This window comes from Amblyraja radiata, chromosome 11 (genome assembly GCF_010909765.2).
Source record: "Amblyraja radiata isolate CabotCenter1 chromosome 11, sAmbRad1.1.pri, whole genome shotgun sequence".
Lineage (NCBI taxonomy): Eukaryota > Metazoa > Chordata > Chondrichthyes > Rajiformes > Rajidae > Amblyraja > Amblyraja radiata.
Window position 1 is genome coordinate 57,046,972 of NC_045966.1, and position 17,824 is coordinate 57,064,795.

Below are 17,824 nucleotides of genomic sequence, written 5' to 3' on the forward strand. Positions count from 1 at the left end.
TATGCCTAATTATAAATGTTGTAGATGGGAGAATTGGCAAGGTTTAGACTAGGTCAAGGCATCTTCCCTCTTTAAATTTTGAGTGCCGAATCCCTTTTGTTGGAAAAAGGGACAAATGCAAAAAGTCATTAAGGCTATATGAATTATTCATTGAAAATTACTCTCACGATGATTTTTTTCCTCAATGTCTCAATACAAAGTCAGAGAAAGGGCGTAAAAGATTTTAAGTACAGGTTTTAATTAATAGTTTGTCATAATACATGAATGGTCATGAGTACAATTGAAACATTTTTTCTCCTCTGACTCGTTGGGAAGCAACCACATCACTGGCAATGAGTGCCTCTTCTCTGTGAAGTTCCTATCCGACAAACAGATAACATTGTTTTGCATTGTGAAATACCAGTCATCATTCAGCAGTGATCAAGAACAGAATTATTCGCAAACCAGAGAGAGAGAGAGAGAGCGAGAGAGTGAGAGAGAGAGAGAGAAAAAGGAAAATTATAGTGTACACATTTTTGGATGAAATGCAAAACACTTTTCCCCTTATGTCACTTTGGAAGAAAGGGCAGGCTTAGCAGAGAGGAATGTCTTGGGTATTGCGCATCTGGCTTGTTTATGTGGCTGATGGGATAAAAAAAGTCTCTGGGTGCAGGTGTGCTCGTAAAAAACTAGAACAATAACTTGACCATGATCTGTGCTTAGCTCAATGACTTGACGCCCTTCTTCTATCCTAAATCATTAAGCTGCATTTCATCACCATTAAAGAAAGGGGAAAAACAAACTAAATTAAAAGCTGCAACTACCACCATTTATTAATTATTAATAAAGACATTTGCATGATAGAAAGGATTTAATTTCATTCATTAAGACTGGAACATATCACCAAACTATTTACATTCCAGTAATCAGGTTTATTATTTTTGGTACCTTAGGTAGACCTTTTTTTTAATAGGTTTGCATTCATTTGTTACATAAAAGGATATACACATATTGATTATCAAGCTGCTAGATAATGATTGTGTCCAGGTAAAGAGGTAAAGAACAACAAAACTTAATGATTCTAGTCTGGAATTTAATGATTTTGTTGGGAATCCGACTCAAAGGCCATTCAGTTAGGTACAAAATTTTTTGATATGAACTGCTTTTCCTAATCCATGTCTGGCCTTTGATTTCAATAAAGTTAAAATTTAACAAGATTTAAAAAAAGACTTTCAAGGTGTATCTCGCAAACAAGATGCCAATGAAAGGGACTTTACTTCAAGAACCTCTGTTAGGAACAGACATACACATTTCATAGCACAGATCTTGCCAACTGGATTTCTCCCAATACAAAATATGCCATATTCTTCACAAAACTTGTTCTTTACAGCTATAAAAATTTAAGACAGCCTATCTTCATGTATTTCAAGTACTATTTTGTGCAGCCTTCACACCTTCATCTAGATAATGGAGTCTTTCCAGCTTTCTCATTTGCTAAAGTTGGCAAAATTGGCAAAGGCATCTTGCTTGGATTGCACCATTGCGGGCTGCATACTGGCACTGATACCCATGGCAGGAACACCCATGCCCATGGAACCTGTCAAGGTCATGCCAGCAGGAGCCATTCCCATGTTCATCCCCATCATTCCTTGGTTCATCACATTGCCCTGAGGAACACCCATAGGATTCATCCCAACAGCACCAGTCCCCATCGCGTTTTGCATTCCCATCCCCACAGGCACGTTGTTTGCCGTCAAATGAGATGCTCCTGGAGGTCGTGGAGGCATCGCACTGGTTGGTGAGCTAATGGATATGGTGGAAAAGTTCTGGGTCACAAGGTTCACAGGTGGCTGTGCGCCTGAAAATCAAAAAAAGAGCAGGTTAGATTTTTAAATTTTAAAAGCGCGTGTTTTTTCCTAATGCAGTCAATTAATGATATGATGCAAAAATATGGACAGAAAGACTGGAGGTTGAACCTATTCTAAATGGATCAGCCTAGCTCATTAACTGTGGGAGATACATTCCACCCAACTCTGCCCTAATATCAAACCATTTGTGCATATTTTCAGTCACTTTAACGCAGAGAAGATATGGACCCTTGCTTTCCCACCATATCTCCACACCGTACTTCATTCGTGACTTAGAGCACTGAAGTGAATTAGAAGGGCTTTACATTGAATGACAGAGCCCAAGGGAGTGTTGTAGAACGGAGAGCTGGGCTCCAGGTTCATAGTTCCATGAAAGTGGCAGCATAGGTAGATAAGGTGGCGATGATGACATGCTTGCTTTCATTGGTCAGGGTATTGGATACAGGACTTTAGATGTCATGTTACAACTGTATAAGACGTTGGTGTGGCCACATTTAGTGCACAGTTCTGGTCGGTTTGCTACAGGAAGCATGTCAATGAATTGGAAGGGATACAAAAAACTTTGAGAATGTTTCTGGGTCTGGAAAGTTTCAATTACAAAGAGAGGCTGGATAGGTGGGGTCTTTAAGGAAGTTTATAAAATAATGAGGGATATATATGTGATTAACCAATTTTTTCTCCAGGATAGGGGAAATCATGAATTAGAGGACATTGGTTTTTAGACCATTTCAAGGCTTAAGATGTTAGCATATTTTTATCCAGATTAGCTTTATCCTCTCCTCGTCAAATTTCTCCCCTTCTGCCCGGAGGTACTAGCTCCTCACTATGTGTAGGCCCCCTTCAACCACCTTACCCAGTGACTCAGTACATTATTTAAATAGAGCTGCTGCAATGCCAGCAGGAGGCTGAAATCAGAGCAAAAGCAGGTCTGAAGTTCACATTCACTTCTAAAGTATTTTAAATCATGAAGATCTGGACAGAGAAAAAATCTCATTGGCAGAAGGGTCCTGAACAAGGGGGCATAGAATGCATGTAAATTGCAAAAGAACCATGTACAAAATCATGAGAGGAATAGATTGGGTAGATGCACAGAGTCTCTTGCCCAGAGTAGGGGAATCGAGGACCAGAGGACATAGGGTGAAAGGGAAAAGATCTGATAGGAATCCGAGGGGTAACTTTTTCACACAAAGGGTGGTGGGTGTATGGAACAGCCTCCAGAAGAGGTAGTTGATGCTGGGACTAACCCATCGTTTAAGAAATAGTTAGACAGGTACATGGATAGGACAGGTTTGGAGGGATATGGTCCAAGCGTAGGCAAGTGGGACTAGTGTAGCTGGGACATTGTTAGCCGGTGTGGGCAGGTTGGGCAGGTTCCACATTGTATCACTATGACCCTATAACCAATAAAATGGAATGAGGAGAAACGTTTTAAATAAATGCAGCATGCAGCTGGAATCTTGAATGCATTGCAAAGGGCAGCGCTGCTGATGAATGGGGGTGGGAGTGACCACAGGGTTGGAGGGGATGGTGAGGGGCATTAATAAACAGAACATTGATTAAAAAAATGGGTGAAAATAAAAAGCCAACTAGCTTCACAATTTGCAACTCTTCAATCATTGTGTCTCGCACATTCTGTTTGATCATCTCTGGCCTTTGTCTAACCATCTGCTTTTGAAAACCCACCTCACCTGTATCCATCTATTACCTGTCTAGCAAGGAACACCAGATGCTGTTTTAAATCGAAGATAGACACAAAAACCTGGAGTAACTCAGCAGGACAGGTGGCATCTCTGGAGAGAAGGAATGGGTGATGTTTCGGGTCGAGACCCTTCTTCAGTCTCGACCTGAAACATCACCTAATCCTACTCTCCAGAGATGCTGCCTGTCCTGCTGAGTTACTCCAGGTTTTTGTGTCTATCTTCCATCTATTACCTGCCAGGCATTGGCGTGCCCCTCCTCTCTTCCCCCATCTTTACCCCACGATCAATCTGAAGAAGGGCTCCATCCCAGTTCTCCAGAGATGCTGTCTGACCCGTTGATTTCTCCAGCACTTTGTCTTTTCTCTGCAGTTCCTTGTTTCTACACGCACATCATCACACCATAGTGGTGACAAAGAGAATCTTTTAATCCCAGAAAGGCTATCTCAGGCTGCTCTCCATTCAGCTTCCTGAATGCACTGGATTTGATTACTGATTGTCAGGAAGAATTATATCAAGAACGACAATATGTATATTGGGCAGTGGCTACATGGTTCCTCCAACTTCAGATTGTTGGCTCCCTTGAAAGTTATCTTGAAAATTTGAGCAACTTTTGAGGCATTTGCCTGCCCCTAACAGTGTCCACAATGTCTGGGCCGGAGATCTTTGAGGTATTGCCACTGAAGTAATTGTTAGATTCAGATCCACATTCACCTGGCAACACATTTGAAGGTGAAAAATAATGGCCACAGACATTGGGAATCCTTGATGGAATACTGCTTTAATAGCAGCATCACATTCTGTGTCTCAGATCTAGTTCCCAACAGGCAATACCAAAAGCATTATTAAAAAGTTGCAAAACATGATTTATAACTACAATTAGAGCCCCAATTGGGATCCAGTAAACAAGTTTTTACGTTTGTTGATTTAATTAATTCCAAAAAATATCCAATGAAGCAAGGAGTGGAAAAATAAGCTTGACATCAATTTGGTATATTAATACAAACTTGCATTTATTATAAACCAACAACTTACACCATGTCAGATCAAGCTGTATAATTGTAATTAATATTTTTCAGCTTGCGATTGCAATATTGACAAACTAGCGACAGAGGGGGTTTCCGATCTAGCCACCAAAATTCACATTTCAGTGAGAAGCCATAACTTTAAGTCCACATTTTCCATTAACAGCTCCATCTTGCCCAAGGATCATCAGGGTTGTGATTGAGAAACTTTCTTCGAAACAGAAGTTTGTGATCAGAATGCATTACCTGATAGGAAGCAGTTTTAACTCTACCCTTCCAAAGACAACAAGATTAAACACTTTCTACCAGTGACAACACTTCATAAAACAGCCTTTCATTGGCTATACACCATTCAGGAATATACTAGAACAAAGACCAAATTTTGTATAGGAAGGAACTGCAGATGTTGGTTTAAATCGAAGATAGAAACAAAATGCTGGAGTAACTAAACTGGACGGGCAGCATCTCTGGAGAGAAGGAATGGGTGACGTTTCGGGTCGGGTCAAAGAAGGGTCTCGGCCGGAAACGTCACCCATTCCTTCTCTCTAGAGATGCTGCCTGTCCAGCATTTTATGTCCATCTTCGATAAAGACCAAATCTTGCTGGATTTAACCAACTACCTAACCTCAATAGTACAGTGACTAACTGCCCTATTCTTATCTAGGAACATTGGACTGGCTTAGCCAGCCATCTACACCAAGGACTCATCCACAAAGCTGAATCGGCTCTGAGTAGGCTTCAGGTGGGCTACTTCAGGACACCAAGGTACAGTGTGGAGTCCAGTGGCAGAAATGGCAGTAAAACACAAAATGCTTGAGGAACTCAACAGGTCAGGCAACATCTGTGGAGGGAAATGGACAGGCGACGTTAAGGGTCCTTACCCAAAACGTAGCCTCTCCAATAGCTCTACAGATGCTGCCTGACCCACTGAGCTCCACCAGCACTGCGTTTTGGCAAGATTCCAGCATCTCCAATTCCCTGCATTCATGTCAGCAGAAATGGAAGATTGTATGTGCTAGCATCTAATTTAAAGCTGGTCTGAGACTTTCAAAGCAGCAGAAATCAGAGACAAGCTACAGAATAATTGAGGCAAGTACAATCTGTTCATTATATAAATGCAAGTTTGTCTTTCTTCATTCAAGATATATAAGTGCGTTTACCTTGCTGCTGCATCATGGTGTTTAGTGATGGTTGCTGGGGCTTAGGAGATTGCATGCCAGGCGTGAGAAAATCCAAGCTGATGTTAACACTTGGATCTGACCAGGTGGAAGGCAAAGATGGCTTGGCTATTTTCTGGTTGTCCTGCATATTGTGTGTGGGGATTGCATTAGGCCTTGACAAAGGCGTGGATAACATCTGCAAAGGCTGAAATAAAAAAAGACACAAGTTATATAACACAAGACACTGAAAACTGGCTGCCTCTTTCCCCTTAACCTTTCTCTTTGATATCCTCAATCCTGGCCCAAGCAATACACAAAGCGCAATTGACTAGGAAAGCCTGGACTTAATATCTTGACATAGAATGAGTTAGCTGACAAGCAGTTCTGCTTTAATCAGCTTCGAGGATCCTCACTTTCCCAATCTGCCCCATGGCTTTGCCTGGGAGGACATGTCCAAATGTTTCATGAACAATACTGAATTATTTCTCACTGTTGCTTAATCATTACCTCTGAAAAGGAGTGAAGTGAATTAAAGAAAAGGAGTGTGAGGAGATGAGCACTCAATCTCAACAAGCAATCATGGACACACAGACAAATATACAAGTTAATGGCTGAAATTACTCTTTAAAACCTTCACAAATGAGGTGTCAAACTATTTATGTGGTGACTGCTCATCTATTGGATCAGTGAAACTCTGTCCAGTTCATCATTTCATTCTGTGTAAGAAGGAACTGCAGATGCTGGTTTAAACCAAAGATAGACACAAAAAGCTGGAGTAACTCAGCGGGACAGGCAGCATCTCTGGAGAGAAGGAATGGGCGACGTTTCGGGTCAAGACCCTTCTTCACACTGGTTATGGATAAGGAAAACAAGAGATATAGACAGTGATGTGGAGAGATAACGAACAATGAACAAAAGTTATGCAAAAAAGTAACGACGATAAAGGAAACAGCTGTTTGTTGGGGGAAAATGAGAAGCTAGTGCGACTTAGGTGGGGGAGGGATAGAGAGAGGGAATGCAGGGGTTACCTGAAGTGAGAGAAATCAATATTCATATCACTGCGCTGTAAGCTGCCCAAGTGAAATAATATGAGATGTTGTTCCTCCAATTTGCCATTAGCCTCACTCTGACAATGGAGGAGACCGAGGACAGAAAGGTCTGTGTAGGAATGGGAATGAGAATTAAGGTGTTTAGCAACCAGGAGATCAGGTAGGTTCACGCGGGCTGACTGAAGTTGTTCCGCAAAACGATCGCCCAGTCTGCGTTTGGTCTCCCCGATGTATAAGAGTCCACATCTTGAACAATGAATACAGTAGATGAGGTAGGAAGAGGTGCAAGTGAACCTCTGCCTAACCTGAAAGGGCTGTCGGGGTCCCTGGACAGAGTTGAGGGAGGAGGTATAGCAACAGGTGTTGCATCTTCTGTGCTTGCTGGGAAGGTACCTGGGGAAGGGGTGGTTTGGGTAGGAAGGGATGAGTTAACCAGGGAGTTGCAGAGGGAATGGTCTCTGCGGAAGTCGGAAAAGTGTGGTGATGGGAAAATGTGGCTCGTGGTGGGATCCCGTTGGAGGTGGCGGAAATTTCGGCGGATTATGTGTTGTAATTTCATTCTAGTCTTTTGAGCCTTGTGTTTATTACAGCATAAAATGTTCATTTCAGCAGCAATTCACATCCGGTTACAAGTACTAACCCATACAGCATTAAACTACACAGATTATGTGGTCCTAGATTTGGAAGAGTAGAATCTGACACAATTTTAACAGAAAATGCTGCACATTCATTTTACGTCCATTAATCTCAGCGAGGAAAGGAACAATTAATCATTGAGGTGCACATCAAAACAGGATAATAGTCAAATAAGACACAGACAGTTTTTCTCTATCTCTGCTTCTTGACAAATCCGCTATGTGTTTCGCCTTTCCGGCCCCTCTACCTTTAACATCCAAGTTCACACAGCTCCAAATAGTCATATGACCACCATTCATGGAAATTATTATTTCAGAACTAGCAAAAAATACTTTTGGCCATAACATTTCATATTCAGTATAATAAAGTTCAGCACAACAAGCTGGAATAACTCAGCAGGTCAGACAGCATCTCTGGAAAAAAGGAATAGGTGACGTTTCCGGTTGAGACATTACCTACGAGTCTGAAGAAGGGTCTCGACCAGAAACGTCACCTATTCCTTTTCTCCAGAGATGCTATCTGACCCGCTGAGTTACTCCAGCGTTTTGTGCCTATCTTCCGTTTAAACTAGCATCTGCAGTTCCTTCCTACACATAATAAAGTTTGGTCTGGACAGTGGAATCCAATCTACATGATTCTAACACATGATCACATACTTGCACTCACCTGGGATCTGGACATGGACATGCTGGTACCAGTCATGGCTAAGGTGTTGGTAGCTGACATAACAAAGTTCATGCTCTGGGATGTAGTCATGGCTGACTGCATGTCAGCATTTGGATCATATGTTTCCATGAAAGATGCAGAAGGTTGGACGGGGGCATGCTGCATGTTGTTGTAAACGTCCCCACTTGCCATAGTGACCTGACTGGACTGGGCTTGGTTGAAGGCACGCCAATCACCAAAATCAGCATTGCCACCAGTTGATGTGCCTGCAAGATAGAGGATAACAGTGAGCAAGGTTAGCAGTGCAATAAACCAGAAACAAATCAGAATGAACATGCTCATGTTTCCAGATGATTTCTCTTCCAGACCACATGCTCTGGCATAGTATTATTTTAGTTTTAGTAAGGCAGCAAAATACTGTAACACAGCTATTATAACTTCACTTATCATACTCTGATTTAAATATTTTGGAAAGTTGTTTTCTCTTATAAAGTCATTGTGTGGACTTTACAATTGTTATTTTTAGTGCATTAGTTTCTGCTTGTTCTCATTTGATATAGCGTATTAATGGCTACACTTTTATTTCAGAATAATGGATTACACCTCATTAAAGTAGGCTGCAACAGGGAATGAATGACTCTTTATATTTTATTTGTCAGATGGTATATTAAAATAAAACAATTCATGCTTCATCTTATAAACATTGTCTCATGGTACTAATTTTAACACTTTTAGTAGGGATTGTAATATCAAGTCCTATAAGCTCAACTAATCTCTCCAGATATCTAGACATTTATCTTGTACATAATTGCCAACATCACGTTCTTCAATGGCAATTTATATTTAAAAAACAACTATGCAAGGTGCTAAATAGTAATTGCAATACATATTGAGAAGGGATAAGGTGATTGCAAGAAGTGTGAATATACTCAGGGTTAGTATTATAATAACAAAAGACATCACCAATATTACAAAAAACATTTTCTGCAATATTGAAATAAACAAAACTAAGTGATCCGAAATAAACGTCTGTAAATTTCAAAAAAGGGTTCTTAACCATAATTTGGACTGCAGCCCCAACTGCAAACTACCCAACTGCAAACTTTCAGCTCACAACTGAGTAAGGCAAAAATCATTCTTCCACTGTTTGTCCAGTCACTTCATTTCAGATCTAAAGTCTTTGTTCCCAATAATTATAGGTTAAATTGCTGTTAATTGTATTAACAGCTGCAGAAAAGGCTGGACTGAACCATCCACCCATTTAATAAAATCTAAGGGCAAAACTAGTAAATTAATCAAAAATGAAAACGACATCTGCTCGCCATCATTGTCTGCTAGTATATTTTATAAGGAAGTCCTCGCTTCTCAACATAATTGCTCATGTTAGATACCACTCTTTTGAGGGGCATCCAAGGGGTTGTTGCTATGTGAAATATCAGCAGGTTATTCAACCACATACACTTGGACACAACCAAATTAATCTTCACCAAATGCCCATCTGCACGCAAGGTTCAATAAAATCCAACACAAGAGGTTTGACAGATCTTTTCTTTTAATATCCTTAATTTAAAAAAAAAAAACTAGGGTCAATTATAGCATCCAAAATGGTATTTATTGGAGCTTGATTGGGTGAGGATGTGCCAGTTGTTGGATACTTACAGTGGAATATTCTCAGTATGTCACACTATCACTTGCAGAGATGCATTTAAATGGACAAATCTAAAATATTTTATATCAGGGGAGTGGATGAAGAGGTGAAAGGAGGAAATTGACAGACCCCAAAGTATTACATTTCTGCAAGCCTCTTGGAAAGTACACATTTGAACCAAGTACTTTTAAAAGCATGCAACAAATAAATAAGTGGAGCCTCGGCTACCTGAGCTTCAATTATCCATTGTCCTGAATATCCACCAGTTTTGCAGATTGAAGGTTTGTAAAGATGCCAAAACTCAGTATACTTTTGTTATGTGTCTTGATTTTTTCCTGGCCCATGCCCAATCTTGTACTATTCATCCAAGAATTAAATTCAGGGACTCTTGATTATTTGTCAATTCTCATCATGGAGGGCACATTGGAGGTACGCCAAACTTTAAATGAACAAGAAAGCTGCACTGTGATCAGCGGAATCGAATACTACTCAATTATTGATGCATTAGTTTGCATCCACAGCTGTTTGTTTAAAAAAAGTTTCGGATGCTTCAAGGAGCTTCATATTTTAAACCTGACAGCTTCAAAATTGGCACAGCATTCTTGTCTGGAAAATGTCATGGTGCTACTGAAATTCAGCGGCTGGTTGGAGTTTAGGCTCAATATTGAATAGACTGGTTTACATTAAAAGAGAATAACTGACTCCCTCTATATTTCAGTCTTTCCTAATGGCAATCTTGCATATCCCAGGATATTCCTAGGTAATATCCCTTTAAATATTTTCCTTAAAATACCCAATGATCTTTGTGGCAAAGCATTCCACAATTTCACTTTACAATTTCAGTCTTGCATTTCACCGAGTTCTCTCCACTATCCACGCTCCATTTGTACCTTGCAAACTGGTTGTATATAACCCATTGAAGATTAAGGGTAAAAATGACCAATTAATCTCCAGATATCCTTGACAAACAACACTGAAATGTGCCCCTTGGTCCAATTTGCCCTTGTAGACCAAAATGGCCCATCTTCACTACTCCTCCCTGCCCTATCTAAGCTAGTCCCATTTGCCCATGTTTGGCCAATATCCCTCCAAACCTTTTCTATGTATGTAGCTGTCGAAATGTCTTTTAAATGTTGTTATAGTACCCGTTTAAAAGTTGTTATAGTACCTGCCTCAACTACCTCTTCTGGCAGCTTGTTCCATATATAGCCACCACCCTCTGAAAAAGGTGCTTCACTGGTTCAATTAAATCTTTCCCATCTCAATTAAACTTATGCCCTCTGGTCCTTATTTCCCCTACTCTGGATAAATGACTGTGCGTTCACCCTATCTGTACCTCTCGTGATCTTATATACCTCTCTAAGATCATCCCTCATCCTCCTGTGCTCTTAGGAATAAAGACCTGGCCTGCCCAATCTCTCTCTATAGCTCAGGCCCTCAAGTCCTGGCAGCATCCTCTCATACAACCTCTCTGCATTATTTCTAGCTTAACAATATCCTTCCTGTAACAGGGTGACCAAAATACTCCAAATGCAGCAGCACCAATGTCATATACAACTGTAACATAACATCCCAACATCTATACTCAATATGCTGATTGATAAAGGCCAATGTACTGAAAGCCTACTTGACCACCCTACCTACCTATGGTGCCACTCTCAGGGAATATGTACCTGCACTTCTAGGTACCTCTGCTCAACTATATACCCAAGGTCCCTGCCTTTCATCCTGTCCTGGTTTGACTTCCCAAAATGCAACACCTCACACATATCAGCATTATACTCCTTTAACCATTCCTCTTGCTAAACAGATCAAGATCCTGCTGTAATTTTTGAAAACATAATAATTATACCATCTACATTCTCATCCAAATCGTTGATATAAATCTCAAACAGCATTGGGTCCAGCAATGATCCCCGAGGCACATCACTAGTCACGGGCCTCCAGCCCAAAAAACAACCCTTCACATCACTCTCCCTTCCATGAAGCCAATTCTCTATCCAGCCGGCTAGCTCTCTCCGAATCCCATGCAACCTAGCCTTCGAGAACAGCCTACCGTGTGGACCTGTATCAAATACTTTGCTGAAGTCTATAAAGATAATGTCTATGGCCTTGCTCTCATAAACCTTTTTGGTAACTTCAAAACATTCAATAAAATCTGTAAGACATGTACAAAACCATGCTGAGTATCCCCAATTAGCCCAGATCTGCCCAAATGCATATATATCTTATCCTTCAGAATACTCTCCAGTAACTTGCTTACCACAGATATTAGGCTCATTGGTCTATAGGTCCCAGGCTTTTCTTTGCAACTCTTCTTTAATAGAGGCACACCATTAGCCACCTTCCAGTCTTCCAGCACCTCACCTATGCCTAATGATGGCTCATATATCTCAACCAGGGCTCCAGCAATATTTGAACATAGGTATCCATTTATCAGATTATCCGATTTTTGAATTTACTATCTTTGTACAATAGCTACGATGAAGATTAAATACACCCCCCCCACAGTGACAAAGCAACAATGACAATCAATTTTAGGCAGAGGCCTTTCCTTGCAAAACCCTTTGTAATTTCAAATACCCATGTTAAACAACATCAATATCTTTATGACCGCAAAAAGTGGGGAAAAAAATGGAAATACGCTCAAGAACGCAATTGTTTGAGAAGTCTAAACCGCAAGATCAACAGGAGGCATGATCCTTACAAAGTGACTGCAGAACTGAAAGACTTCATCTGAGAGTCTTGTGGATATTTCATTAAAAGGCAATGATATAGATATCCAAAATGAATATTAGCAAGCCAGTACACCTGACCCTGATGCATACAAAATACTTTAAAAGGATAATCAAGCCGATATTCTGATTTCAAAATCATAACCCAATCATCTATTTGACAATAAACAGAAATTTGTTCTTGCTGCACCCTCTTCATTTGACAGTACCAATGGCACAATGATAATGCTGTGAATTATTGATTTTATTTATGAACATAATTATTTGAAGCAATAATTAATATGGAGTTGATTCTTACTTTATAATAAAATCATAAACAGAGGTCAAAGTAGTCAGAGACAATACCAGACTAGACTGTAGCTTTTGAATTCAGACATATCTGCTGAAAGCATCTTTCCTACTAATTTCTATATCCCTTCTGCTACTCAGCTCTTTCCCTCTGGATGAAAATAGAGAAATATACAATGTTGTATGATATGTGACAATATATTGAAACATTGTCATTTGTAAATTTCTGACTGCGATGCAAAGTTTAAAAATCAATATTTGATTTGGCATAAACATAGAGTGATAATCATAGAATTACTGAGTCGTACAGCATGGAAAGAGGTCCTTCAGCCCAACTCATCATACCAAACAAGATACCCCATCTAAGCTGGTTCCACATGCACGGGCTTGGCCCATTTCCCTCTAAACGCTTCTATCGAGAGGAAGGGTTATGTTTTATGAAGCCATACAGAATTATTCAACTTCTTGCAAGTATTATACTTCCATTGTATATTTTTTTTTTGGATAATTATTCTTGGAAAAATAACTTTTCAAATTCAAAGATAAATTAACATATAGTTGACATTGTTTATTATATTGTTCCCGATCTAAGACTACTGCATTTTAAAATTATCAATCTTATTTCCAAATCGTTCCATGTCTTTACCGCTCCCCAATTCTGTAACTTCCTCCAAATTCAGATATCCAGGGTGTTCCAGACGGCCTGGTATCCCCCTTTTCATCATTCCACTATTAGTAACAATGCCTCCACTAAACCTCTCTGGTTCTGAAAAAGTTCCGTAAAAATTCCTTTTCAAAATTCTTTTGACACTATCCCAGAACTCAGCGTCATTTTTCTAATGTTACAATTAAATGTCATATAATCCTTCCTACTAGAATGGTGCTAATTGCTTTTTATTTTTTTTATTTTGTATTAATTTAATTGCTACTCAGTTTTGGTCATATAAAAGATAGATATTCTTACATCCTTTTTCCTTCACATTAAGTTTTACCTTTCTTTCTCATTCAAAGATTTTGCAAGCACCAGTTGCTTCATATTTCTTTGTCTAACCATTCTTCATGTGAACGTCATATTATTCATCTGTAACAATGACAATATCTTTACTTCTGGGATAATACACATTACCCAGCCCAGACTGGGAAACATAGTCTAATTGCTTTACAAGGCTCTGGACCATCAAGCAGTATCCTCACTGAATGATTATTAGGTGAGGAGCAGTGGAGAGGTGAAAGTTAAACAGAATTTAGATATGTCCTCCTCATTGTTGCATAGACACTATAGCTGTTCAAGCTAAATGCCCCCATTCCACCAGGATGAAACTCGCAACTCAGATTTGCTGGACAAATAATCAGTTTTGAGCTGTCGTTTCTTGTGTTAATTTACAGGCTGCACAGCAATAGTAATAGCCCCTTCGGAAATCATTTCCCAAAGAAGATTAATCATTGCTGAACACTTACAGTCCCTTTAGAAATCATTTTTCAAATTTGATTAATCCTTTTGTAACACTCATGGTCCCTCTAGAAATAACATTCAACCCAGATTAATCATTTTTGAATGGTTATGAGACCTTAAAAGCATTTAGGTTATATAAACCTATTACAGGTATCTGCATCAAGTAGCATTTAAAAGTATGTACATAGAACAGCACAAAATGAGCACACGTAAATCAACTTCCTGAGACTAATTATTATATATATTAAAATAGTTAAGAATTGTTTCTTAATAAGCACCGACAAGCACAGTATGCAGGATTAGTCATGGATTTATGAATATCTTTCTCTCCTTGACAGCTCCCCCACACCCCATCAACTCACTACTCTTCCTTTCTCCTCATCAATTTTCACATCAAGCAAAACCACTCTGAATGACTTCTGCAAAGATTAGATTTTTTTTAAAGAAATACTGACTTTAAAAGGTTTGAGTAATTCGTCAAAATCAGGACCTATCATTTTTAAATGATGCAAGGTTCATGAATCTTTTACCCTGTGATGCCAAGTTATGCTCAATATGCCTATAGACAGAATTATTACCTGGAAGAATACTGTAAGGCTATAATCTAATGCTGCAGAATGAATTTGATGCCTCGGACGAGATTCCCCCAGCATCTGGAGTTACTGCCTTATTTTACAAGTTCAAATGATGCTTTGTATAAACTAAAACAGTGGAAAAGTAGACATTTTTGCTGCTGTGGGCAGTGAATATGTTGAGAGGAATGACAATGTGCAATATTTTTATAGTTGACTTCCAAAGTTGTCTTTATCTTTATCTAATTTCTAGTTCAAAATCTCAATGATTGGAGTGATAAGCGATGCTCAACTGATGATCATTTTATTAAAAATGCCATTCTCAGCATAACTTGTCAGAGCAACAATGAAACTTGAGACTACTGACACACCTCGATTGTATTCATGAAAAGTATTTTCTTTGACTGGATAGCCTGCAAAAAAAAGCTTTTCACTGTACCTTGGTACACATGACAATACTAAACTAAACTAGTGTTCCACGTGCAGTGATGGTGAGAACTGTCAATATGCAAGATAACCGACTCAGTGATGCCAAGGTGGCTGGTAATTCTGCAAGACTCAAAAACTACTGGAGCACCAAATCCTTTTATTTACCACAAGAGTGGAGGGATCAGTGAAGTGGAGAGGTGGTGGTCGTCCAATTGCTGAAAATGTAGATCTGAGCAATTAGGACAGACAATGATCTGGCCTGGCTGTGAACCTGTGCAAATAAAGTTTATGATTGCATACATGAAAATAAAAACAAGTCATTCCTAAAACCATGCATTTGAAAAGTGCGAGCTAAAGAATAAGAGAGAACACAGGACGAAAACAAGCTGCTGTAGAGATCCAACGTTGTGAACAAAACAGTGTCTTGATTAACAAATAGTTTTTGCGCACACGCGTTTAGTAAAGACTTAAGTAAAGTTCCTGCCGTTGTTATAGGGCACAGCAGTTGACTGACGACTTTCTCATCACCAACTCCTGCCAAAGCTCTGTCACGTGATAGGCCCAGCTCTCCTGACGAGCATTCTAGCAATAAGTGGCTTGACCACCAGATGTTGGCACATGCCTCCCCACCCCCAACCCCCAGAACCGGAGGAATGAAAACGAGCAGGTGTACGAGTGAGGCGGCCTGATCTCGTGTACACATCTCCTTTGCTCGGGGTCGCAACCAACAGAGATGAGGGCGGGTGCGGTTGGGATGGCAGGGCTGTGCCACCTGCACTGGCTGACCAATGTCCAAATGAGCCGGCTTAAGACGGGCCACTGAAAGAGTCTCATGCCTGTCGCCCATGTCGAGCACGAAAGTCGAGGTGCCATGCTGCAGCACCCGGAAAGGACCCTCATAAGGCCTTTGCAGTCCTTGTGGGGAGATGGGACGTGCAAGGGAGTAAGTCCATGGAGGGACGTCGGAACAGGAGAGAGCGTGTCCACCTTCTCCCAGAGACATGCCAGCAGGTTCGAAGGTGGCTCCTGCTGCCCAAGTGCTGCCGGAATGACATCCCCAGGAACCGTAACCGGGACTCCGTACACCAGCTCAGCGGAGGAAGTAGCCAGGTCCTCATTTGGGGCAGTGCGAATCCCCAACAGGACCCACGGCAACTCGTCCAACCAGTCCCGGTCCGTGAGCCATGCCTTTAATGACGACTTCAGATGGCGGTGAAAATGCTCCACCAAGTTGTTGGATGGCTGGTGGTAGGCTGTAGTGTGATGCAGCTGAACACCCAGCAGCCGGGCCACAGCAGACCACAACACGGAGCTGAACTGCGCACCCCTGCCAGAAGAGATATCCACCGTACACCAAAACGGGCGATCTAATGGGCAGCGAGGGCACGTGCACACGTTGCAGCGGATGTATCTACAAGCGGGACGGCCTCTGCCCATCGCGTGAAATGGTCGACGATAGTGAGAAGGTGGGTGACACCTCTGGACTGGGGTAGCGGTCCCACGAGATCGACATGGATATGGTCGTAACACCGGTGCGGCAAGGCAAAATCCTGCAAGAGCGCCTTGACGTCACGGTCAAAAGCACTGTACTTCTGCTCAGGAGGTCGCAGGTGACGACTGAAAAAGACAAGGGGCTGCCAGCGTCCATCAATCAGCTACTCCAGCACTCCACCCGCAGCAGTGTCAGAGGCATCAACTGTCGGAGCAGCTTCGTCGACCGTACCAGCGCCTCTTTCGTGTCGTCAAAAGTGGCCGAGGCCTCTTCGTCCCACACGAGGTCCCGCTGCTTGTTGGCCAGGAACATGAACAACGGCCGAACAATCCTGGCAGCCGCTGGAATGAAATGATGATAATAGTTCACCATGCCAACAAACTCCTGGAGTCTTCTCACCATGGAGGGCCGAGGAAACTGTCGAATGGCCTCAACCTTGACCGGGAGCGGGACAGCACCATGCTGGGCAACGTGATGGCTGAGGAAACTGATGGAATTAAAACCAAACTGACACTCAGCCAGGTTGATGGCCAGGCCAGGTTCGCTGAGCCACTGACAGAGCAACTGGAGATGAGCGCAGTGCTCCTGGCAAAAACGACTGGTGAATCCAGCTAAATAAACAGGAAATCCAAACCATGGCACACCATGTCCCAAAGGCGCTGGAAAGCCTGAGCGGCATTCTTGAGGTCGAAAGGCATCCGGAGGAACTCAAACGGCCCAAAGGTGGTGATGATAGCTGTCTTGGGAACGTCATCCAGATGGACCGGAATTTGGTGGTAGACACGAACCAGGTCGATATCAAAACAAGAAACTTGGCGCCGTCCTGATGGGCTGTGAAGTCCTGGATGTGAGGAACAGAGTAGCGGTCGGCTGTCATGGGACGGCGGTAGTCCCCACAGGGCCTCCGGGGACCATGTGAAGTGGAGATGCCCACGGGCTATCTGAGCGATGCACAATACCCATTACCTCCATCTGGTGGAACTCGTCCTTGGCAAGTTGAAGTGGGGGTGGGGGAAGCCTGCGTGCTCGTGCGTGGAGTGGCGGTCCGGTGGTGGGAATATGGTGCATTGCCCCATGTTTAGGGCTGGCCGATTGAAACTGGGGGGTTAGGATGTCGGGGAATTAAG

General features: G+C 41.6%; 1 protein-coding gene across 1 annotated transcript in view; it reads right to left on the minus strand.

Annotated features, from left to right (window-relative positions):
• Positions 1-217: 217 nt before the first annotated feature.
• clint1 (clathrin interactor 1) overlaps positions 218-17,824 on the minus strand; it is a 163,489-nt gene continuing 145,882 nt past the window's right edge. Inside the window, exons 10-12 of the mRNA XM_033029978.1 lie at positions 8,081-8,346; positions 5,730-5,934; positions 218-1,837 (exon numbers count right to left, since the gene is read on the minus strand). Coding sequence (XP_032885869.1) covers positions 1,467-1,837; positions 5,730-5,934; positions 8,081-8,346 — 842 coding nt within the window. The 3' untranslated portion in view covers positions 218-1,466. The remainder of the gene's footprint in view (positions 1,838-5,729; positions 5,935-8,080; positions 8,347-17,824) is intronic.